The sequence below is a fragment of the Grampus griseus genome (genome assembly GCF_964374135.1).
Source record: "Grampus griseus genome assembly, chromosome: 6".
NCBI classification, from domain to species: domain Eukaryota; kingdom Metazoa; phylum Chordata; class Mammalia; order Artiodactyla; family Delphinidae; genus Grampus; species Grampus griseus.
This window is the reverse complement of record NC_139000.1, coordinates 1,681,844-1,705,356: the sequence shown is the minus strand read 5'-3', so window position 1 is coordinate 1,705,356 and position 23,513 is coordinate 1,681,844. Positions and strand designations below refer to the sequence as shown.

The window sequence follows — 23,513 nt, the reverse complement described above, 5'->3', positions numbered from 1 at the left end:
ATAATTTATTCCCTTTCCAATTTTGGTTTCTTTGATTAAAAACAAAAAGAAACCAAGAAAGAGTAATTTTTAAAAGCCTATGGTTCCAAAGTGCCCAGGACGCCACAGTGAGCCGTGGGCTGTGCAGACATAAGGGCGCGTCACCCACTGCGCCCGGGCCCCGCCCCCCCACCAGGCCCCGCCCGTGTGCCCGCGCCCCACAGAGAGCGAGGCCGTCACCTGTGTACTCGGCCACCGACGCAAGGGAGGACGCGGCGGACGCCGTCTCCCAGTCTCTGTCGGTGCTCCGGCTGGGGTTGCGGCTCAGGATGGGCAAGGCTTCCAGGGACTCGACTCTGCTGGGGAAGAGGACGGGGGCGGGGCTGGGAGGGCGGCGGGCACGCCTCCTCTCGCCCGCAACTGGCACCGGCTGGAGGGATCCTGCCCCGAAACGGGCCAGGCTGCACCATCGGCACACGAAGGGCCATCGGCCGCGGCAGGAGGCTGGCGGCAACAGTGGGGAGCGCAGCCGGTGCGCTCCCTGGAGAACACGATGACAGACTCGGGGCAAGACACCAAGACCCCGCCCACCTCGGGCACCAAAATGACCTCATCAGGGAAGGTTCGCCCTCACGCTCAGCCCTGCTGGCATGGGAACCAGAGGACCTGGTTTGGGCCATCTGCACCGCTGCCAGACAAGGGACGGGACCCCGGGAAGGAAGGACGGGCAGAGAGGGCCGAGTCCAAAACCCCGGCAGGTCTCAAACGACTCTCCAATCCCTGGCAGGCCTGAGCCGCGTCCCTGCAGGGCCGTCTCTGCTGAGCGGGACATAGACGCTCATGCACGAGAGGCAGGTGCGGGCGCCGTCCGAATCCAACCCCGTCTGAATCCAACCCGACCGCCTGGACAGAATTCCAACCAGAATCCAGAATCCCCGGGAGGTGTCCTCCACAAAGCCCCGGCGACAAGAAGCCACCAGACGTGCGGAGAGGATGAAGGACAGGAGGGGACCCTGCCTACCAGGAGGCCAAGCCCACCCGTGCAGGTGGCCGCTGAGACCCGTGGGCAGACGTTCAGTGCCAGCGACAGGGTCCCCAGGCCTCCGCCCAAATTACTCCTTAATCACAAAGGGAAATTCTCCAGCACCCGTGGGAAAACAGCACCTTAACCCAAGTCAAAGTGACACACACAACAGGCTGCGCTGAGAAAGACACGTCCTCCTCTCTGGGGTGTTCCTGCCAAACGTGCACAGCCTGGACCTAATCCTGGGAAACCCACTGGGGGACGGGCAACAAAATAACCGGCCCGTACTCAGCAGAAGCGTCAAGGCCCGGGAGGACAAAGGAGGGCGAAGGCCTGTTCTGGACAGAAGGGACACAGTGACTCAGGGCGACCGTGGTCCCGCACGGGCCTGGGCTCTCAAGGACACTCTGCCAATCGGCCACGGCGGGCGTGGACTGGGGACCTAATGGCAGTGCTGGTTTGATGACTGTGGTGACACAAGCCCACGTCCTTGTTCAGAGAACGTGCGCTCCAAAGCATTTAAGGATAGAGAGGATGCCACCAACTTACTCGTAAACGATAAAAACGAAAACGCGCGCAGGGCCGGGAGGACCAGGGGACAGAGGACAAAAACGTCGAAACGTTTCGCTAATCGGTGAACCTCGGTGAAGGGCAGCTAGGTCCTGTGACATTACTGCCACGGCTCTGGACGTCTGAAACTGCACCAACATCACAGCGACAGAACCACTGCCCACATGGCGTCCCGCCGCACGGCCCCCGGCCCCTTACCGCTGGGAAGGCGTGCCCCCCGAATGCACGCTCTCGGGCTCTGTGGTCGCTGCAGAGGCCAAGGACAGGCTGGAGCCCGACTGGGCCCGGCTCAGGTCATCCGCTGCCAGAGACAAGACAAGACAAGCTTTCATGACACGCGTGTTTGGCCCGCCAGCCACTAACCTGTGCAGCAGGAGAAAGAGCTGGGGGCCCGATGCCAGCGGGACGCGGGGCCCCAGGCTGGGACCCTCCCCGCGCGCACGGCTCCCACCACCTGAGGACCCAGCGCTCAGTCCCAACCTTCCCTTCTGTGAAACGGGAGAGCCCCCTGCAGCCCAGCCTCGCGGTTTCGGGAGAACTACAGTGGCTCAGGGCCGTGAAGGGGGAGGGCCCCGCGCCGCGCGCTCACGTGGGGGGGTGCTCTTGGGTCCCGAATCGCTGCCGGGCTCCTCCCGGTGCACGGACTTGGGCCGCGGCTTCCTGGGCCTGGACTTGGGTTTCCCCAGGCCCTGCTCCTCCAGAATCTGCTGCTGCTTCCGCCGCAGGTACTCCTGCTTGATGAGCTCCCGCCGCGCCTTCTCCTCCTCCTTGCGGATCCGATCTTCCTCCGCTTTACGCCTGCGGGAAGGAGCGGCCAGGACGCCCTGGTCACGCCAGCGCCGCGCCGCGGGAGGGGACAAAAGACACGGCCACGCCGACCGCGTGCGGCGCCCGCCGGGCACCCGGGCCACCTACCGTGCCTCGTCTCTCCTGAGCTCGACCTCCACCTCCAGCTGCTGCCTCCGCATGCGGGCCTCCTCGGCTTTGCGCTGCTGCTTCAGAAGGAAGGCCGCCCGCTTCCTGGCGAGCTCGTCATCCGCCTTCTGTTCGTCCTGCAGGGCAGACGCCACCTACAGCGGGGCCGGGCACGACCCCTGAGGGTCCCCAGCACTGCCGCCCCCGGCCCTCCACGCACCCCAGGAACATGAAACGCTTCCTACTCCTCGTAACTGATGGGTGAGCGAGCGTCTCTCTACAGACACGCTAAAATACAAACGGGAGTCAAACCGCGCCCTTGGAGAAGCATTTAGTCTGCTGGCACTGAACTCCATTCGCCTTAAAAACTGCACTTGTATCTCCACAACAGGAGCCAAAACCCAGACGGGTCATCTGTCTGTTCCCAATTTAAGAGCACAAACGTCAGGCAAAGGCCGTGCGTGTCTCCTGAGAAGACGGCCCTCACAGCTCCGTGGTGTGTCAGCCACTTCCTAAGCGCCAGGACAAAAGGAGACGCTATCAAGACAGAAGGGGACCTCACAACTCACTGCTGTCTCCTGAAGGAAACGCTACAAGAAAGGCACTGAGAGAAACAAAAACGTTTCCGAAAGTTTCTACGCCCGCCGGGACTCTAACGGGGTGAAGCAAACCTTGGCCCAAAGGCCAAGTGCAGCCCATGACCTGTTCTGCAGACTGCGAACTAAGAATGCTTTTTCACTCTTAAACGGTTGGAAAACCATCAAAAAAACATTTCGTGACACACGAGAACAAGTCAGAACTCCCATTTCAGGGCCCAAGGTCAAGGTCTGCTGGCGCACGGCCAGGCTCCCGCAAGCAGGCGCTCCCAGCGGCTTAGGGCGAGTTGGGTCCTTGCGGAGCCCACGCGGCCATGAAGCCGCATGCGTCTCTCCTCAGCCTCCACAGAAGAGGTTAGGTTCTCTGTGACGCCCTCACGACTAGGCCAGGGTGACGTGCCCGCCCGCCCGCCACGTGACACAGATGCCACCAGCGCTTTACCTTGAAGAAGAAGCCGACCCCCGGCTTCTGGTCGCCCTCGCTGGCGAGGTCCGCGGAGCTGTGGCGGCCTTCCGTCCCCCCGTCATCGTCGGGGGCCTTCAGGTCGGAGAGGTCCACCTCGATGAGGCTAGCCTTGCTCCTCGGGGGCCCGTCCAGGGCCGCGCCCCCCTTTCCTGGCCCGCTGAGGGCGGCGAGCCCCGCCCCCCTCACGCCGTCTTCCAGAGCCTCCCTGAAGCCCATCTGTTCTGAGGTGACGCTGGCATCCCTGGGGGAGGCCGAGACCAATGTCCGCTGGTTGTTCTCATCGTGGAGCCTGTAAGCGGCGAAGCAGCACTCCTCGTGGGGGTCACTCCCAGGGTCGGCGGCCCCGTCCCAGCCCGGGTCAGAGGGCGCCCGGGGGGAGAAGGGCCGTAGGCGAGGGGCGGCCGCGCCACCAGCTGTGAGGGCCTTGCTTCGGGAGGGGCCCTGCGCTCGCTCCGTCGGCACCTTCAGCTCGGCCGGTCTTCCCGAACGGGAATTCCGACCCGGACCGAGCCGAGGGGCCTTGCGGTGGCCGGCCAGTGCCGTCGGCGAGAGCGGCTCGCCAAAGTGTATGGCCCCCTTGACCTTGGGTTCCTGGGAGCTGTTCCTGGGGCCCGGCGCGGGCAGCGTGGGGGACGCGAGCAGCAGCTGCTCCTGCTGCTGGGAGACCCTGAGGATGGCCTGCTGCAGCGTGCTGATGGTCTCGTTCAGCTTCTCAATGGACAGGTCGCACTCGCCCAGGTCCACGCCCACGTCCACGCCCTCGACGGCCTCCAGGAGCACCGCTGACAGCGCCTTGCTCCGCTCCAGCTCGGGGAGGGCGGCGGGGTCCTTGCGCTGATGCTGCTGGACCAGAGCCAGGTCCTCTCCGTCCAGGTCGGGGGGCCCCAGGAGGTCTCCCCTGCCCTCCTCCTTGCCAAGCAGGTCTCCTACCCGGGGCACGCCATCGAGGTCGTCCCCGTTGTGCTGAGAGTGTCCTCCCGCCGAGGGCCCCGCTTTCAGTGGCCGAGGGGCGGCGTCGGCCCGGCCCCTCCTGACCACATGCAGAAAGGCTGCCTTGCCCAGCTTCAGGCGCTGCCGCGCCGACAGCGCCTCCACCTTCTTCTTCTGCGCCTCGATGGCCCGGCGCTTCTCCTCCAGCTGCATGTGCAGCTGCACCAGCTCGGAGGCCAGCAGGTTGGCCTGGTCCCCGCCCTGCCAGCTCGGGCTCTGCTCGCCCCTCTGCTTCCACGTGGTCAGCGGGGCCGGGCAGCTCTCCGAGGCATCGGGCGTGGTCTTCTGGGAGCTGCTCGTGCTCGACTTGGTCTCGCAGCTGTTGAGCCTGTGAAGCTTCTTCTCGGCAAAGCTGGTCATCTTCACGCTCCCGCCGGCCACGGAGCCGCTGCTGAGCTGGCTCAGACACGGGCTGGAGCGGCCGCTGGCGTCGTCCTTGCCCTCGTGCTCCTTCACTTTCAGGTCCTCCTGCAGCTTCGCCGATTCCTCCTCCCCAGCGTACCCGGCCCCCAGCACGGGGCAGTCCTCGCCGGCGAAGGCCTGCTCGGCCCCCTCCAGGTCTGTGATGTCTGAGTCGGAGTCCTGCCTCATGATGGCCCAGGCCTCCGGGCCAAGGGCGCAGGGGCTCTGCGCACAGCTCGCGGACAGCCTGCCCTCCACGTCCTCGTCGGCTCTGCCCAGGTGAAGGAAGAAGCCGTCGGCTGGCAGTCCCCAAGACGGCAGGCTGGAAACGCCGCCGGCCGGAGGCCCGCCACGGGCGTCCCCCGCTGCCTGCAGCCCCGCCTCAGTGGGCGCGGGGCCGAAGCCCATGGGAAGCTCTGAACAGGAGATGGGGGTGAAAGTCCTATTCAAGTCTCGACTGACGTGACTGCCAGGCGCCTTCTTCCGCCCAGAAGGCTGGTGGCCCTCGCCGGACCTCCTGGACGTGAAGCCCCTCGGCCGCCCCTCTCCGCACTCATCCTCCTTGGTGACCGCCTGCTTCTCCTTGGCTGGCCTGAGCACGGCCGGCATCAGCGGCTCCAGGAAGAAACTGTCGGGCTGACTTTCTAAGGCATCTGCCAGCCTCTGGGGAGACCTGGCACCTGCCATCAGGCCGGGCTCGGCACCCTGGTGAGCCGCATCCGTCCTAACGATGGCCAGGAGCTCCTCACCCTCGTCCTCAATACTGACATTGTTCAGGAGGCTTCTTCCATCGGTCCTGAGGGCTGCGGGCTGGGGCTGGTTCTGCGGGGTCAGATGAATGACACTGGATGCCAAGCTGTCCTTGCTGATGGAGCGGGCCAGGCTGACGCTGTCGCCAGAGCCTGGGTCCACGTCGCAGCTCGCAGCGTGATGGAGAGCAAAGGGCGCTGGCTGAGACGCAGGCCTGCAACGTGGGGAAAGAAGCCATTGCACACGCCACGTCCCCACGAGAGGCTACGCAAGCTCGTGAGTGACGAGAACGCGAGTTAAGAAGAGAGAATCCAAATCTTACACACGGGAGACTTAAACAAACCCTCTCCCGGGCAGAAGAAAACCAGCGAGCCTTTCAGTCCAGCAACTCTCAGACACTCTGGCCCAGCTCCCCTTAAAGATGCTGGGGACCCCAAAGAGGTTTTATTTATTCATCAATATTTGTCACTTCAGAAATTCAAGCTGAGATCCTTTTAAAATGATTAAAAATTCCCGTGAGAAATCTATCACATGAGCAGTGGCCATATTTTCTAAAACAGACCAGTGCGGAGTGTGAACAGTGGGATCGTTCACATTCCTGCAGATCTGACATCTGGCTGCATGCTCGTGTCTGATCTGATTCAACCTGCTGTGGTCCCACACCTGGCGAGGCCCTGAGAATGGGAAAAGTAGTGACATCCCAGCGTTGTTACGGATATAATTCTGACCTCCAAGGGACTCCGTGGGCCCCAGGGGCCCTTGCACCACGTCTGGGGCACTGCTCTGTCAGACTAACGAACATGCCAAGTAGAAAGGTATTTGAAACGCGGGTGGGTCACCTGTTTTTTTTTTCTGTCCACGCTACTGATGCCCCTCGGGGCTGACCGTCGACTCGGGTTAAGGAATTAGATCGGTGTCGCTGGTCTGCAGTTGGAGGAAACAGTTTATGTTCAGCATTAAGTAACTGATTTTATATCATTTGAAATTCTGTCACTATAATAACCATTTCTCAAGGAAATGCACCATAACTCAGTACACCAAAACTGCTAAGGAAAGCAAGCAACCACAATACAAACATTTTTCGTAGTTTCGATAACAGGCAGTGTGTAATTCAACCGTGATCACGGTCATGAAAATAATCAGAGTTAATTACACGTCGATATCAATTAAATGACGTCAACGCCCATTGAGATAATGAGCAGATGTCAACGTATAAGCTCTTGCCGCCAAAGACAACAGTAATTTTCTGTGTGCTCCGTGTGATTCCTTATGTCTCAGTAACATTTTCACTGTAACGACTATGAATTCTAAGGTACGTCAATAAAGATCAAAACAAGCTCTGCCACAGTTTTCTCAACTAACATTACTACGCCATGGTGAGTCTATTTATTTTGAGAGCCATGATATTAAGGAACTCCAGCGAGAGGGATGGGAAACAGCCGGCAAAGGGGAGACGGCGCTCCTTACCAGCGGGGTCCTCTCCCTGCACTGTCTTTTGCTGTTTCTGTCTCAGTGGCAACAATGGATGCGATGGGCTAAAGGCAGAGGCCCCTTTCCCCCTAAACAGAGAAAGGATGGGAGAGAAAAATCACTACCTCACCAATCTTCAAGTTCAAAAACAAAGGCGTAAGAAGCTATGGAGACCATCATGAATTCACACCAACCTGTAAGAAGTTCACAGATTCCTTGGGAAAATTAATTATTATAAAAATGAACCAAAAATGTGCCAAGAACTTCAAATTCGGGATAAACATCCAAACTGCAGCTAGGGGACGTACTGACCTCTGGTTACGGCCTGTAATACAACAGGTTTCAAGTTTTCACAGTAAGTTCAAGTTCGCATTAAGGCTACCCTGCTCGCCTCCGGGGGAGCAGGGGCCACAGGAGGCCCTCTCACTACCTACTCCGCACAGGCCTGCCATCACCCCTGAGAAAAGGTAATCCCCACGGGAACTGCAAACCAGCAGGAAGAGGGAGGCCGGGTGGCGGCTCTGTCCCGAGAGCAGACAGACTTACAAGAGCTCAGGCTCTTCGAGGTGCAGGTGGTGCAGCTGCGTGGGGGGCTGCGGGTCGGCTGGGCTCGCCGCCGCGGGGCTGCCCAGGAAGCTGCGCTTGGTGGCGTTGGAGATGGGAACAGGAGGCCGAGTGCTTCGCGGGTGCGATACTGATTTAGCTGCAGAAACAATTTTATAGAAATAGTTACTGACACTTACAACACTAGCAAGAAGACTCTAAAATAAATCCGTTTTTATAAGCACCAAAGACCCAACTTTTTTTTACCTGAAACCAAAACTTCTCCAAAAAACTAAAATGGTTTCAAGGTCAACAAGTAAGTATTCTGTAATGAATACGACAGATATTATACCAAAATGAGTACTAAGGTCAAAAGACCAACAGAGTAGAAGAGCGAGCACCGGGACTGGAGGCTGCGTCTGGACGACTAACAAGCGGCCTCGTCGCCGGGGCCCCGGGGGTGCAGCCACCAGGACGCCTTGCCGGCCAAACCCTCAAGGCGGCAGCTGCCTCAGCTGCAGAAAGACCTGGTCTTCTGAGCCCAGCCTGTGACTGAGCACCTCAGTGGTCACTTCAGCTCAGGCCCCCGTGGGGTCAGGTGAGGAGATCAGGTCCGGCCCGAAGCTCCCGTCTGAACAGGGACCCCGTCTCTGAGGCTGCTCCCCAGAAGGCTGGCCCAAGACAGTGCCAGGGACAGTCCCGGCAACAGGAACCAGACTCCAGAGCCAGACCGCTCACTGCCCAGGGGTCTTACGTGAGGGGAGCCGCCGAGGTTCTCAGGGGCAGGGGAGCACGCCTTGGCCACTGCCCCGAGCCCTGGCCGTCTGGGCGTCTGCTCTGCCGACGTGGCGGGGGTGTATCTGTGTGTCGCTTCTGTTTTAATCCCCGATAAGGCTGAGCATCCTTTCATGACGTTATTAGGCACCCGGAGTCCTGCTTTCACGAAGCACCTGTTCGAGTCTTTTGCTCTTTTTATTGGTTTGTCTTTTTCTTCTTTTGATATGTTCTGGACACTGTGTATCTGCTGTAGGTATACGACAAGGATCTTCTACCCCTGGTAGCTACTTGATTTCCTTTTTTTTTTTTTTTTTTTACTCTTTTCATCATCTTTTAATGAAAACAAGGTCTACATTTTAATGTGGCCAATTATCAATCTCTGCCTCTGTGGCTAAGATTTTTATATTCTTTGTAAGAAATGCCAAGGACGTGAAAACATTCTCCCATATCATCTTCTTAAAGTTTTGGAGATTCTCAAGGCTGGCAGATCGTTTTACTCTGTGGTAAAACAGATCTTTTTCTGCCTTGTTTTAGGGGCAAAAAAGCCAAAGCTGTGGAGGGTGAGGATTGGCATCACGGACTAGAGCACTTCCTGCCCGAGGTCCGTCAGAATCACCTGGAACCTTCTCTCCAACGTCTCCTGCTCGCCCTTGGACCCTGACGCCACAGGGCCAGGACGGACCCCCAGCTCACAGTCTGGAGGAGCTCTGTGCGTGACCACCACGGCGCACCAGACAGCGGCCCAGACGGTGACACGCTCTGTCCTCCCAAAAGAAACCACTTAAACACCACTGTCGTACAAAAACCAGGAACCAGTTAAGCGCACCTTCTGAGTGCTGCGCCTCGACTCCCTTAGAGGAAACAGCCGTCACTTACGGAAAGTTTGTCACTCACCATCTTTCAGTTCCTGAACATCCCTGGGCTGAACAAAGTCTGGTTTGACATTCTCAAACCACCAGAAGAGCTCGGCAATGAAAACCATAACGTTTGGCTAAAAGGAGAACGAGAAATCAAGGACACAGTGAGGAGCTTATTCACACAGGGCTTTAAAAATATGTTTTTAATAAGTCATTATTACCTTCAACACTAAGGGAGCATACAGCATATCTTCTAGAGTGAGATAAAAGCACTTGTTCAGATACTCATTTGAGAATTCTCTCAGAAGCCGAATATTATACAGGCTGTCCGCCATCGACGTCACCTCTTTCAAGCATATATCTAACAGATAAAAAGAAAACTGCAATTTATTAGAAAGACATTCTGCTTCATAAGTGTGTGTGCGCACATACGTGTGTGTGTGTACACATACATACAATTTTCAACTGAAAAACAATTTAAATAAAGGTAGAGGTGATATTTAAAAAGGTAATAACATTAACAGATTTAAACATCACAACAAGTATCATAAATAATGTTAAACATAGAAAGAAAACACTCAAGAAAAAGACAGGAGAAATCTCCAGGACCCGAATTTAATTGTTAGCATCTAAAAAGTATACAATAATTACCCAAACTTTTAAGACTGGGCTTCCAATAGCAATGGTAACAATCACCTTTCAGTTTATAAAGGACCTGGCGGCATAAGGCCACTTAACATTTAACCAAGCTCCTTTCGAGGGAGGTTATCTCCGTGGTTGGGGGAGGGGAGCATAAAACAGGAAGTGTCAGGCTTATCCACAGGGAAGCACGGGAACACTGCTAATCACAAAACTCAGGAGCTGTGCAGAGCACAAGTCCTCCTCTGCTGCTGTCTGCACCTGTAGCAGAACAACTGCCCACTTTACGCTGCTCTGCAGGATGCCAGCCCCTCACCCAGAGAATTCCAGCGCAGACACCCACACTGGGCACTGAGCGGGCTCCGTGGGGGGAGGTGGGCGCGCCCTCAGCCAGGAACCACTAGAACACCTAGATACCACTCCAGACTAAACTGGAGGCAGCTATCCTGATGACTTAGCTTTGCCTGTAAATAAATAAACAGGACTGAGAAACACCACTTATTTTCAAATAACTTTACTCCTAAGAAGAAACCATTTTCAGCGATTCAGAAATCGCGCGCACACGGGATTCACAGCACCCGGGATGCACGTATGAATCCTGTCCTGTGCGGCGACGCCCCAGCACTATGGATTCTCAAGAGAAAACCTCTCGAAGCTGAGTAACTGGGCACATTTATATAGCTAAGAAATGCTTCTTTTTTAAAATTCAGATTATGAAACATGACAAATGTAAAGAACAGGCTCCCGTGTCCTCTCACCCCAGATGGGACGAGCATTAACGTCACACCTTCTCCGATCCAGGCCTTACTTTCTTTCAGTAACAGAGCATCACAGGAGGTGAAGCCCGCCTCCCCCCAAGGCAACCCCTCTCCTCAAGCCCCGGGACCTGGCTCGTGTGGGTGTCTTTACCACGTATGGTCTCTGCCCATAAATCATATCAACAGTGCGCTGCCGACCTGGCTGTCTTCAATTTACATTCATGACAACAAACCGCCTACCACGTTGCAGCCTGTTATCTTCCCCAAACTCGGAACTACGTTTCCAAATAGTTCTCCGCTGCTGTGGGCAGATTTCAGTCACTCACTTTAACAGCGATTTAGGATTCCACAATTTTCACTAGTACGTAAAATGCCAGAAAAACCAAACTTGCATGCCGTCTGCGCTGGCGACCCTCCCAGAAGGGGCTGCAAGCGGTGCTGCCCACACCTGACCATCGCCTGGCCACGTCCCACCCCGCCGTACCCCCGGGCCTCTCAGCCGGGCCGCCCCGCTGGGCCCGCTCTGCCTTCCTGCAGTGGTGCACCCCCTGCTGCTGCGGGCTCGCCCTGACCTCCTCCTCTGGGAGAAACCTGTTCTTGTTTCGCCTCTGGGCTGTTCATCCTTTTCCCACTGATTTGTAGGAATTCTTCTTGTACTACGGTTACAGAACAATTGTGTGACGATCCTCTGCCCATTTACATCTGCTGCAAACACTTTTTCATGGGTACGGCTTTTACCACTGAGTTTTGTCTGTGATGTTCCTCTGTCACCACAGTGAATCTTAATATGGTTAAACACAGGAATCTTTTCTATTACTTGGCTATTTTGTAAGTTAAGTAATCCATCCCAACACCAATGTCATAAAAATATTTTCCTCTATTTTCTTTTCAAAGTTTTAAAATTCTGCTTTTCCGGTTTGTGTCTTTCATCCAAGGAAGAGTGTTTGGCTCATGTGGGGTGGAGTCTCACTGCATCTCCCCCCACAGATGGCGCTTTGCCCCACATTCTGTGCTGGCCAGTCCCCCTTGCCCAGCCGTGGGCCACACCAGGCACTGGGGTCCCACAGAGAGTCACTGTTCGAACCTCTCTGCATGGCTCCCCTGCACTTAGCGGATGTAAAGTTAAACAAAACTTGGTCTTTGCAGAGCAAGTACCCCATGTTCCTCTTCTTCAAAATCACAACTTGCCTGAAATCTGGGACAAAGCAAGAGAACAATGAATGTCATGGATCATAACCCGTTGAGTAAAGTAAGAATCCACGAGGCCATCTTGATACAAATCACCACGCGGATAAATAACGACAGAGGAGAGGAGAGCAGCCCTCTGCACAGGAGTGCTGACCCACCAGAGAACAAGCAGCAGAGCTAGAAACTCCCGACAGATGCCAATGCTGGGGTGAAAGCGCGACGAGAGACCAAAGCCACTCCCCGATCACTAGTCGGTCATAAAGCAAAGAGCGGTGATCTCAGAGGAGGAAGCCAGCGCACGCCACCTGAACCCAGGGACCATCCCTGCGGCATCATTCCTGCTGGAAACCCAGGCCCTGAAGGCCACCAGGAGGGAACGCCGGGCAAAGCCAAACAGGGGACAGGCAGCCAACTAAGCGACCTGCATGCCTGGAAAACGTCAAGGGCAAGAAGGGCTGAGAAAGGCTGGGACTCAGCTCCAGGTACAGGGAAGCAGAGATGGGACCCTCAACAGGGTGGTGATGCTGGGCCAGAGCCTGGATTGGACAGAAGAAAACAACACCAGGGGCGTCCCTGGCGGCACAGTGGTTAGGACTCCACGCTCCCAATGCAGGGGCCCAGGTTCAATCCCTGGTCAGGGAACTAGATCCCACACGCATGCCGCAACTAAGAATTCACAGGCCACAACTAAGGAGCCCGCCTGCCGCAACTAAGAGCCGGCACAACCAAATAAAAATAAATAAATAAATGATAATAAATAAATATAAAAAACAAAGAAAGAAAGAAGACCACAGCAAGCCCCACACCAAGTCTTCACACGGACCCAAACCTGCGACCTGAGACATGTGAAGGCCGCCACCCTGGGACAAGATCCACGGCGCGGACCCCATCAAGCCCACGGGTTCTGCTTCAGTGTTCAGAGACCTGGCCCAGACCTGGCCCAGACCCGCGCAGTCTGGGAAACACTTATAAAGAGCTGTCTGCAGACACGACGCTTTTGTTCATCCTGGTCACGGAGGTTTACCTAGATGGGCCAGCGAGGTGCTCTCCAGCTCACTGCTGCCCTCACCGCCCAGCACATCAGGCCAGTTCTCACACAGGCTGGGAGCACCTCACCGGCACCGTTGCATCCTGGCTCAATCCAACTGCGAGAGGCCTTGTCTCTGGCTCTGGGGCTCCTACGTTCAGGAGAAAGGCAGTGCCACAGACCACGCATCCCTCCCCGCTGTCGGTGCACAGAGGGCTCCTTGGGTGCAGACATTTCTCTAAAATCAACGCGCTGCTGCCCAAGGCCAGCGAAGGGCCCGTCAACTGGAAGGATCTGTGACCGTGACCCCGGGAGAGGTCCACTGAGCAGTTTTCTAGAAGTTGCTATCCAAGTATCCGTCAGTGACAAAATCAAATTGAAAACATAATTTCCCTGGGAATTCTTTTTTTTTAACTTATTCTATCTATTTATTTATTTATTTGGTTGTGCTGGGTCTTAGTTGCAGCAGGTGAGCTCCTTAGTTGTGGCACGTGTGTTCCTTAGTTGCGGCTCGCCAGCTCTTTAGTTGTGGCATACGAACCCTTAGTTGAGCTATGCGTGTGGGATCTAGTTCCCTGACCAGGGATCGAACCCGGGCCCCCTGCACTGGCAGCGTGGAGTCTTAACCACTGTGCCACCAGGGAAGTCCCCTCCCTGGTAATTCTTAAGCACCCTGCACAAGGGAACACAGTGTCCACGGAGCAGCCATGAGTCAGGCTGCCAGGAGCGGCCAGAAGTGGCAAAGCTCCCCTGAGACCTCGGCCTGGAGGACGCCGCCCATGGCTCCACGTTCCTGGCAGGGAGATGAGGTCAAACACGCTGGACTCTCCTCTTCTTCGTTACTACTTTTATGGGTAAAGCAGGGAGACCAGCACTCTTTGGGCAGGGCCAGCTGCTACTAGTTTTCACCTGGTAGGTTAAACTGCGGGTTTGAAGGTGTCGGGTGTCTTCATTTGGAAAAGGCCCCCTTCGCCCAGCCTGCATTCCCATCTCGGTCAGGTACACTGACCCGCGATCTTTCACGGAGCCCCCAGGAAGCCTGAGGACATTCTGCAAGTTCTCAGAAATTAGGGGTCAATTTCCTGACTGTAGTCGAGGTGAAAATCGCTAAGGAACAGTCCTTGGTGGGAACCTCCACCGACAGGCAGAGGCCGGGGAACGTGACTGGGTCCTGTTTGTGCAGTTATTGGGTATTTCTAGGGATAAGCTGTGCACGTTGAACAGGAAGGAGACAGGTGGATTGTTTTTAAGAGGAAATGCTTTTCTGTTAGGTGCATCCTGCGTTGAGGTTTCTGAGCCGGCACAGATGCCAACGCTGGAGTTTGGTTTTTTTGGATTGAAATCACTTGGGGAATTTTTTTTTTTACAATACTGGTGAATTTTGCTTTTTTTTTTGGCGGTACGCGGGCCTCTCACTGTTGTGGCCTCTCCCGTTGCGGAGCACAGGCTCCGGATGCGCAGGCTCAGCGGCCATGGCTCACGGGCCTAGCCACTCCGCGGCACGTGGGATCCTCCCGGACTGGGGCACGAACCCGTGTCCCCTGCATCGGCAGGCAGACTCTCAACCACTGCGCCACCAGGGAAGCCCGAATTTTGCTTTTTTAAAAAATACTTATTCAAGTGTGTGTTTTGTTTTGTTTTGTTTTTAACAGACAATCTTTATTAGGTGTGCACCTCCATCTTAGATCCTGTTGGAGATGCTGTTTTGCTGTTAGGTGGGTTAAAGGGTTAACCCTGGGTGAATTTGGTAATAAAAGGTTGTTGAAGTTTAAAAAAAAAAAAAAAAAAGAATGTGTTTGTTCTCCAGTTATTCCCAACTAGCTCAGGGAGAAAGAGCACAAATGTGACAAGATGTAACGGCTGGAAAGTCTGGGGACAAGTATGCACCAATTCCTGCACCTTCTCTGTAAAAGTAAACTCACATCGAAATAAAGTCTGCAGGACTTCCCTGGCGGCGCAGTGGTTAAGAATCCACCTGTCAATGCAAGGGACACGGGTTGGAGCACTGGTCTGGGAAGATCCCACAGGCTGCGGAGCCACTAAGCCTGCGAGCCACAACTACTGAAGCCCGCACGCCTAGAGCCCGTGCTCCGCAACAAGAGAAGCCACCGCAACGAGAAGCCCGTGCACCGCAACGAAGAGTAGCGCCCGCTCGCCGCGACTAGAGAAAGCCCACGCGCAGCAACGAAGATCCAACGCAGCCGAAAATAAAAATAAAGTCTCCAAAACAACCATTTTGTCCCTTTGGCCTCCAGTCTTCCACATGAATTTTACATTCCCTTGTCAGTTTCTGTAAAAAGGACTCGCAACAACTGCATGAACAATCAGGGGACATCACAATGTTTATACTGCTTCTTGGCATCTAAGAATATAGTTTAAATCCCACCCGACGGCAGAGTTCACGATTTTTCCCACGGTCCCACATCTTTTTGTTGCGTTTATTCCCCAGCACTACAGACAGGTCTTCTGTGGGTCCCAACACTCACCAGGAGCTGGCACCGTGCGCGGGGCAGGTGCACAGAGTCACCCTGCCAGGGCTGGGGCTACGGCACCCCCTCCCGTCCCCCTGACTGCAACAGTCCGGGGTCGAGAACCTCTGTGGGGCCAGAGCACGTCAGCGGCAGGCCAAGGGCATCCGTCACAAACGGGCAGTGGCTTCTAACAGACCTTGGTCTGTGCCTCCTGAGATGAACAGGAGAACACGCTCAGCCGTTCAATTCTTGTTTTCTAGGACTTTACACAGGATTTTCAACCCATGTTAAGAAGGAAAGAGAGCCTATGCCCTTCCTCCCATGCTCTGCTCCTCGTGCCGGAATAACCCCGGCAAAGACGGCCTGCACGTCTGCTCTGGAGCCCTCCCGGGATGCCTGGCTTGGCCTCCTCTGCACCCCTCTGCTCCGCTCCTTCACCAGGTGGCTTGTCCAGAGCCCAGGCGGGCCGTCCTCTTCAGGACGGAACCTGCAGTTCAGCCTGTCTCCTCCATGTGTTGGGATGATTTCTGACCAGAGGGGAAAGACTACTCTTAATTTTTCTTCCTTCAGCTGTTTTGGGTTTATTTCTATGTTCTTTTCGAATGCGCTGAGATCAACCTGGTTCATTAATTCTTAAATTCCTTACTGTCCAGACTGCACTGAGGCGACGGTTCCCTTCACCCGTCACTCTGAGCTGCGTCCTGTGGGTTCTGGCACGTACGTCGTTCATCCATTTAATTCAACAAACCTGATCACATTTGTCCCAGACGCTATTTTAGACGGTTGGGATGTATCAGTGAACAAACAGATAAAAAAGCCTGCCCTTACAGAGCTCCCACTAGAAAATTCCACTGTAATTTCTACTTTGATCCATGAACTATTCTGAAGTATCTTCTTTGGTTTCTAAGCACTAACAATTTTAAGGGTTTGGAGAAGTACGCTGCACGTTTTTGTTACTGACTTCTCGTTTTACTGTGTTGTGAGGAACTATCAATTCTCTGCAATCCGTCGAGGTTTCTTCCGTGGCCTGAATCAAGCCCACTTTTGTAAAGGCCTCCAGGCTTCCTCGTTTTAAAAGAGCACGACCCCTACGAGCTGGTGCACTGGGCCCAGCCTGCGTCCGTGTGTTCAAGGCCCCTCTGGCCTCACTCTGCCCTCCCCTGCTTCCTCAGCCTGGTCCCGCAAGGCAAGTCGTGAGCCTGGCTCCAGTCACTCCACCCTGTGGTTCTGTCGTTTTTAAAGCCCCGTTTTGACGTTCCGCTATTAGGTGCAATGAGCTTCGACACTCACATCCTGCCGTGGGTTTTCCCTTCCTCGGTAGCACAGGCTCTCTGTCCCTCGTAGCTGTTTTTGTCTCGAGGCCCCGGAGGACAGGTTAGAGACAGGCTGGACAAAGCCCGAGGCAGGACTGCCTACCCACACACGCAGCGGGCGGAGGGCCGAGGGGAGGGAGCCCCGCGCGCTCGAGCGCCCCACACGTCGGCATTTTAAACACTCTGCGCTCGCATTCAGGGCTCTTCCTCACCCAGGTCGGTCCGCGGCGCCTGCCGGCTTGGTGGTGGCAGGGCCCCTTCTCTGCGGGTCTGGCGGACCCTGGCGGTGGCTGTGCTCCCACACGGCAACACTCTGCTCTGACTCCCGCCAAACGAGTCCTGGACCCGAACGAACTCGCCTGGCAGCTCACTTCCTCAGGAACGACCTCCGCCTCCGCCGCGAGATGAGCCTCCTGGTCTTCCCTGGCCGCGGGGGAGCCTCCCCAGTCCTTTCCAGGGCCCCGGTTACAGGTCTCAGCGGCACACGGCCCAGGCCGCACGGGGACAGAGGCCTAACGGACCTGGGGCCAGCACGTGCCAATCTGGGGGTTTTCAATCACAGATGGAGACCCCCTCCTGGAACCTGAGCCCCCCTTTCTTTCAACGTCAGCTGTGTGCTTTAGAAACTACAAAACCCAGCACTTCTGCACTTGGATCAGAAGCAGGACCGACGTCAGCTCAGCACCGGCAGTGACTCTGACAGACACTCTACGTGCGGCCGGCGGTCAGGGCATCTGTGGGCCTCACACCTCCCTCCCCCAGAAAGAAGAGGACTCAGCAAAACCTACATCAGAGCTCCTGTCCGCACGGCCCTGGACAGGTGTCCGGCGCCATGCTGCTCACGGCATCACCCGCACCTCTCCCCGCGGCCAGGCGTGAGCACCTCAGAGACACACGACACGGGGATACCAACACCAAGCACACGAGTCACTCACGGCTTGGCAACAGACGGGTCTGCACTCATTTTCCTAAACCACATTCTAGATGTTTTAGATCAACTAGAGTAGGGCTGACGAGCTCTCAACTGTTCTGAGACTGAAGTACAGTCACCAATACTTAACACGTTACCCAGATATTTCAAAGTCCCATTTCACCCCGGAGAAAACTGGTGGAGGCTACCGACAAGCACGCCACCGTCAGAGCTGCCCGCCTCTGCACCTCCCCGGTTGGCACTAAGGACTCAGGGCGACTCCCCGGTGTTCTGACTGTTTGGATCAGAGCATCCTAACAGCCTCCTGAGCCTCAGGTCCATTCCAGAGGCACGTGCTCCACTCACCGTCCAGCTTCATCTGCTCCGGGCAGTAGTAGTGGACCACGGCCAAGAGAGCAGCCCCGTGGCTGCCGTCCCGCATCAGGTCCTTCAACAACGGGAAGTAGGGTGGCTGCCTCGTTGACAGGTGCTCTCGGCGGTAGCGCACCTGCGGTGGAGAAAAGGGAAAGGGTCACTACGCGCGAGGTGCCGTCACTGCCGCCTACGTCACAGGCAGGCCGTCAAATCTAGAGTTAACAGGAGTCCTGCGGGACGACATTTAGAACAACGGCAATCACGTGGGAAAGCCCCAAACGTCTGGATTGCATAGTCCGCCTGGAACGTATGTCACGATCCAGGGAACTGGGCTTCGTGGCCACACTGGGTGACAGCAGTTAGTCGCTAATGACACCCGGCCGTCTCACTCTAAAGGGCCGGGCACACCCAGGGCAAGGAAGCAGGACACACGTCTACACTGCCAGAGGCCGCACACCATCAGCGGATGAGAAACAAGTTAAACGGCGAACAGCCTACGCTGGGAAGACCCACGTTACTGTTACTTTTCTCAGATTAGCAGCGTTAACCTTGGCCACTGTGAAGAACACGAAGCAGCACTAACAGAGTTTGAGAAAATACCCGAAACCAGGTTAGACGGAATGTCGTCTCATCCGTCAACCAGCCCCTCCGTCAGTGCACGGAAGCGTCAGGAGCCTGAGTGCTGTAAAAAACAGGCATTCTTCAAGGTTTCTGTGCTTCTGCCTTTACAGGAAGCCACGTGCACGGTGCTCTCCCCGCGCCCCTGGGCACTGCCCCTGGAGCTGGGCCTCGCTCACGAGCACAGACACACAGGCCGCCAGGGGACCACGTCCTGTGGCACAGGTGAGCCTGGCATTTCCTGCAGCCGCGCCTTCTCCAGGGGAGGAGAACACAGTGCCAGCTCGAGGGAGAAAACCCGCCACCCGTGCTGCCCGCTATGGACCTCCGCGAGCCGTGCAGGAGAGTCAACCCAAAGGAAGGCGCCCCGGCAAGAACGCAGTGTGCGCACAGCGCAGGGCAGTCAGCGCCGGCATCTGCACAGAACACGCCTCACCCGTGCATGTGCAACGCACGCCACTAACACTGGCCTCGACATGGACTTTAACTTGTTTCTCGGGCCGCCGTGCCCAGGGGCCAGCCTTGGGGCTCCCGCATGCAGAGCCCGAGGCGCACGCCGGGCCAGGTCTCCACACACACAGACAGCGCGCGGGCCGAGCACGGCATGCAGGGAAGCGGGTGGTTTCGCGGCTGAGGGTGGATGGTGTGCGCCTGCATCAGGGAAAGTGCTGAAGCCCTGGGTCGGGGGGGCCGGTGCCACCCCTCGAGGGGACCCTGCTCCAAACCCCCAGCAGCCTAACAGTCACCCCGCTACCGATGAGCCAGACATGCGCTCAGGCAGCCACGGTGGCCAACTGCTAGGAGGAAACGTACAGGCGCTCTGCTCTCGGCCACATTCTCCAGTTTTTACACGAGTCTCATCTGAAACCCCACTTCCGGGAGGACACCTGCATCTCTGACTGTGTCCTCACTACAGCTCGTAACTGCTTTTAACGGTTCTCTCTTTGGCCTTCAGTTTTCGAGAAGTTAAGAGATACGTAAATATGCGTAAAAACGCTTACCCCCTCTTTGTTATTAATATATTTCAAAGAGAAGCAAGATTATCCATCAGCTACGAAGCAGACCATATCACTGCTCACGCAGATCCCACTGACAGTTTTACATCCACAGTATCTCCTTTATGATGGAATTCTGAGGATAATTTGATCCAAGTAATTAAACTAAAGGATCAGGCAATAAAGGAGTCTTCAGACAGATCTGTGCCCCAAGCTTCATGTTAAAGTGCACCGCTTGGGGCACCGGGTATTCTTCCGTGGGAAACAGGGTAACGAACTGGTCCTGCTTCCAGAACAGGTCCCCAGGTGGAGCACAGCCTGAGCTGCAGACCGAATCACCACGGACCGTAACGTCAGGAAGGACAAATCCAAAGGGGAACTTAGCAAATTGGATGATTTGCCATTCCTGCTGGCACCTATCAGAAAGGAGACTACAGCCTGTCACTGACCTTGAAGTTCGTCACATAAAGACGTTAACTATGTGTCCGAAGAAGAAACTGTCTGCAAGTCTACCTAAGAAACTGGGCGAAACCACACTCGGGGTGCTGGCTACACAATGCACCTTAGGGCTCCAGAGGGCCTCGTTACCGTCTACTCTGCCCAGAACCGGGCCATCACTGCCCCGCGGGAAATGCAACAACACCACCAAGGAGGACATTCAGACAAACAGTCACGAGCAGTCTGTAATGGAAGCAAGTGGTTGCGGCGGGACGGCCGTCTGGACGGCAGCTGGGCGCACGCGCGGAGCTCACTTACGGGCACTAGCTTCCAGTACCACTTGGAGGGAGACTGCTCGGGAGGCGAGGGAAGGAAGGCAGGAGAGGAGGTCAGCGCGGCAGGCGCACGCGTGGACAGACGAGACACACACCTGCACACCACGTTCACACGAGAGGCGGGGCATCCCTCTGCGCTAGCAGATGACCGCAGGGGAAGCTCCCAGGCACCTCTACGACACTGGCCTCTGCGGGAGCAAAGACTACTCTGGAAACTCCGCACGGGCCGGGCACCAAAAAGGACAGGAGCCAACCGCCATTCGGGGAGGGGCTCAGCGAGCCGTCCACGCCCATCTGAGGAAGGGGGGTGGCTCACGGAAGCGTGGCCGGGGTGAGGTGCCCACGGACAGCATCCCCAGGGTCCAGGTAAGAGAGGGGAGCAAGGGGACAGTCGCTCACCCCGCAGCCCAGGGGCCCGCAGCCCAGGCCAGGCCACGTCGTACACGCGTTTGAAGAACATGGATTCAGTCACACACGTGCTCGGCCAAAAAATATAATAATAATCAGGTCACACAGGACGTTAGTGGCTCATTTCACTGGACACGTGACATTTACCCGCCTGAATCCCACACCGGGCTCACAGTCCGTGAGGGCTCCAAGGGGACCTCTGGCTGCGGGCAACCCCCCCACCCGCCACGCTGACTTCACCCCGGGTGACCCTACGTCCCTTCCTCTGGAGCTTCCGACACCTCCCACCTCTCCCCCACCCTCCCAAGTTCAACACTAGGCTGCCCCTGCCTGGGAGAAAGGGCAGTGGGCCACCGCGCCCTCGCCACCGGGGCCGGGGCCCAGGGCACTCGCTCCCTGCTTGGTAAGAACAACGAACAAGCACAGAGCACACACAGACACAGTTCTTTAAACCGGGAGCAACGCTGACTTGGTGCGTTCCAGAGAAGTGAAATTTACCCTTTACCTTTTGATGAGCTGGACTTTCCAATAACTGCTGTTTTAACTTAACTTCTTTCTCTGTTATCTCTCTCATTTTAAGATTTACCTAAAGTAGAAGAAATTAAATGCATTAAAAAGGCAACTGAAATTGATTTCCAACAGTGGTGTGTACATCCTTCCAGCACCCACCTTACTTGTTTGAACTCAGGCTCTTAGATGCAGGTAATATTTAGACCCGTGACACGCATGCAGAAATACATGGGTTCCCTGTGACCCGTGATTCGACACAGAGAGCAAGGAAGGCCCTCACGCCCCACAGCACCCGCGTGATGCTTTCCACCTCATGACAGGATCGGCAGCCTCAGCGCTGAGTGTCCCCGGTGCACGGGCAGCCCAAGTTCGCCGCCACTATCAGCGAATGCTGCTGATAACATGGTCTGGCTGAAAACCCCCGAAGTAAACAGGTGCTCGCACACTCCCTGACCACCAAAAGAGCGCTAAGAACTGTCATGAGACACTCGCAAGCGATTAATACAACTGCTCGGAAATGATCAAAATTGCAATTATAAAGTGATAGCGTGGAGAAAAACACTCATCAGTGTTAACGGGGACATGGTCAAAGCTATAATCAGATGAAATGCCACAGAACTGAATGTCTTCTCATTAAACAAGGATAAAGGTAAGTGAAATCATGCACATCAGATCAAGAATGTAGAAAATTTGTTTTTCAAAAGAGAAAGACAAAAGAAAAATCAACGTTGATAAGTTTTAAAATAAATGAATCAGGGCTTCCCTGGTGGCACAGTGGTTAAGAATCCACCTGCCAATGCATGGGACACAGGTTCGATCCCTGGTCCGGGAAGATCCCACATGCCGCAGAGCAACTAAGCCCGTGCATCACAACTACTGAGCCTGCACTCTAGAGCCCGCGAGCCACAACTACTGAGCCTGCAAGCCACAACTAACTGAAGCCCGCGTGCCCAGAATCCGTACTCCATAACAAGAGAAGCCACCGCAATGAGAAGCCCGCGCACTGCAAAGAAGAGTAGCTCCCGCTCGCCACAGCTCGAGAAAGCCCGTGCGCAGCAACAAAGACCCAACGCAGCCAGGAAGCAAATAGATAAAATAAATGAATTAGAATAGACGGATGGATGGATAAGTGATAAAGCAAGTACTGTAAAAAATGTTCACTGTAAAATCTAGGTGGTGGATACAGGGTGTTCTCTGTATAATTCTGTCAACTTTTCTGCATGTTTAAAATTTTTCACAATAAAATACTAGAAGTTAAAAATTTTAGAAAATTTGTTTCTGCCATAAACTAGGTACCTTCCTAACATGGAAAGGATTTTCTGATTGGATTGGTGGTGCTATTAATGAATATAATTTTTGATACTATATCGTGAAATGTGACATTGGGAAGATCAATACAACTCAGCAAAACAATGTTCCCAACGACAAGGCCTCACAGAATCGTGAGTAACAGGACCAGGAAAAATGTAAGAAAGGTTTTACTACAACAGAGTACAAAAAGTGCACTGGGGGCTTCCCTGGTGGCTCAGTGGTTAAGAATCCGCCTGCCAATGCATGGGACACAGGTTCGATCCCTGGTCCGGGAAGATCCCCCGTGCCGCAGAGCAACTAAGCCCGTGTGCCACAACTACAGAGCCTGTGCTCTAGAGCCCGTGAGCCACAACTACTGAAGCCCGCGCGCCTAGAGCCTGTGCTCCGCAACAAGAGAAGCCACCGCAATGAGAAGCCCGCGCACTGCAAGGAAGAGTAGCCCCTGCTCACCGTAACTAGAGAAAGCTCCCGTGCAGCAACAAAGACCCAACGCAGCCAAAAAAAGAAAAGAAAAGAAAAGAAAAGTTCACTGGGCTAGTATCTAGATTATATAACAGAATCGTTGCAACAATAAAAAGAGGAATAATCCAATTTTAAAATGGGCAAAGCATGTGAACAGACATTTCTCCAAAAAAGATCTACAAATAGCCAATAAACACATGGAAAAAGGTTTCCCATCATTACTATCAGGGAAATGTGACTCTAAACCACAATGAGATACCATCTCACACCCTCCAGAACGGCTAGAATCGAAAACCAGAAGATGAGTGTGAGCAAGGACGCGGAAAACTGGAAACCTCTGGTGCTGCTGGGGGAATATAGACGGTGCAGCAGCCGCGGAGACAGTCTGCCAGCTCTTCACAGAGTTAAACACAGAG

General features: G+C 55.3%; 1 protein-coding gene across 8 annotated transcripts in view; it reads right to left on the bottom strand.

Annotated features, from left to right (window-relative positions):
- The window catches only part of CAMSAP1 (calmodulin regulated spectrin associated protein 1), a 55,172-nt gene that overhangs the window by 5,654 nt on the left and 26,005 nt on the right, over positions 1-23,513 (bottom strand). For 2 of the 8 annotated variants that reach the window (XM_082655740.1, XM_082655746.1), the window contains 13 exons: positions 21,320-21,400; positions 20,390-20,422; positions 18,012-18,153; positions 9,561-9,700; positions 9,377-9,473; positions 7,709-7,865; positions 7,160-7,251; positions 6,532-6,616; positions 3,527-5,906; positions 2,489-2,643; positions 2,163-2,371; positions 1,772-1,874; positions 220-338 (listed from right to left, as the gene is read on the bottom strand). In XM_082655740.1, coding sequence (XP_082511866.1) covers positions 220-338; positions 1,772-1,874; positions 2,163-2,371; positions 2,489-2,643; positions 3,527-5,906; positions 6,532-6,616; positions 7,160-7,251; positions 7,709-7,865; positions 9,377-9,473; positions 9,561-9,700; positions 18,012-18,153; positions 20,390-20,422; positions 21,320-21,400 — 3,793 coding nt within the window. The remainder of the gene's footprint in view (positions 1-219; positions 339-1,771; positions 1,875-2,162; positions 2,372-2,488; positions 2,644-3,526; positions 5,907-6,531; positions 6,617-7,159; positions 7,252-7,708; positions 7,866-9,376; positions 9,474-9,560; positions 9,701-18,011; positions 18,154-20,389; positions 20,423-21,319; positions 21,401-23,513) is intronic. The other 6 variants (XM_082655744.1, XM_082655747.1, XM_082655741.1 and 3 more) reach the window with 5 other exon arrangements.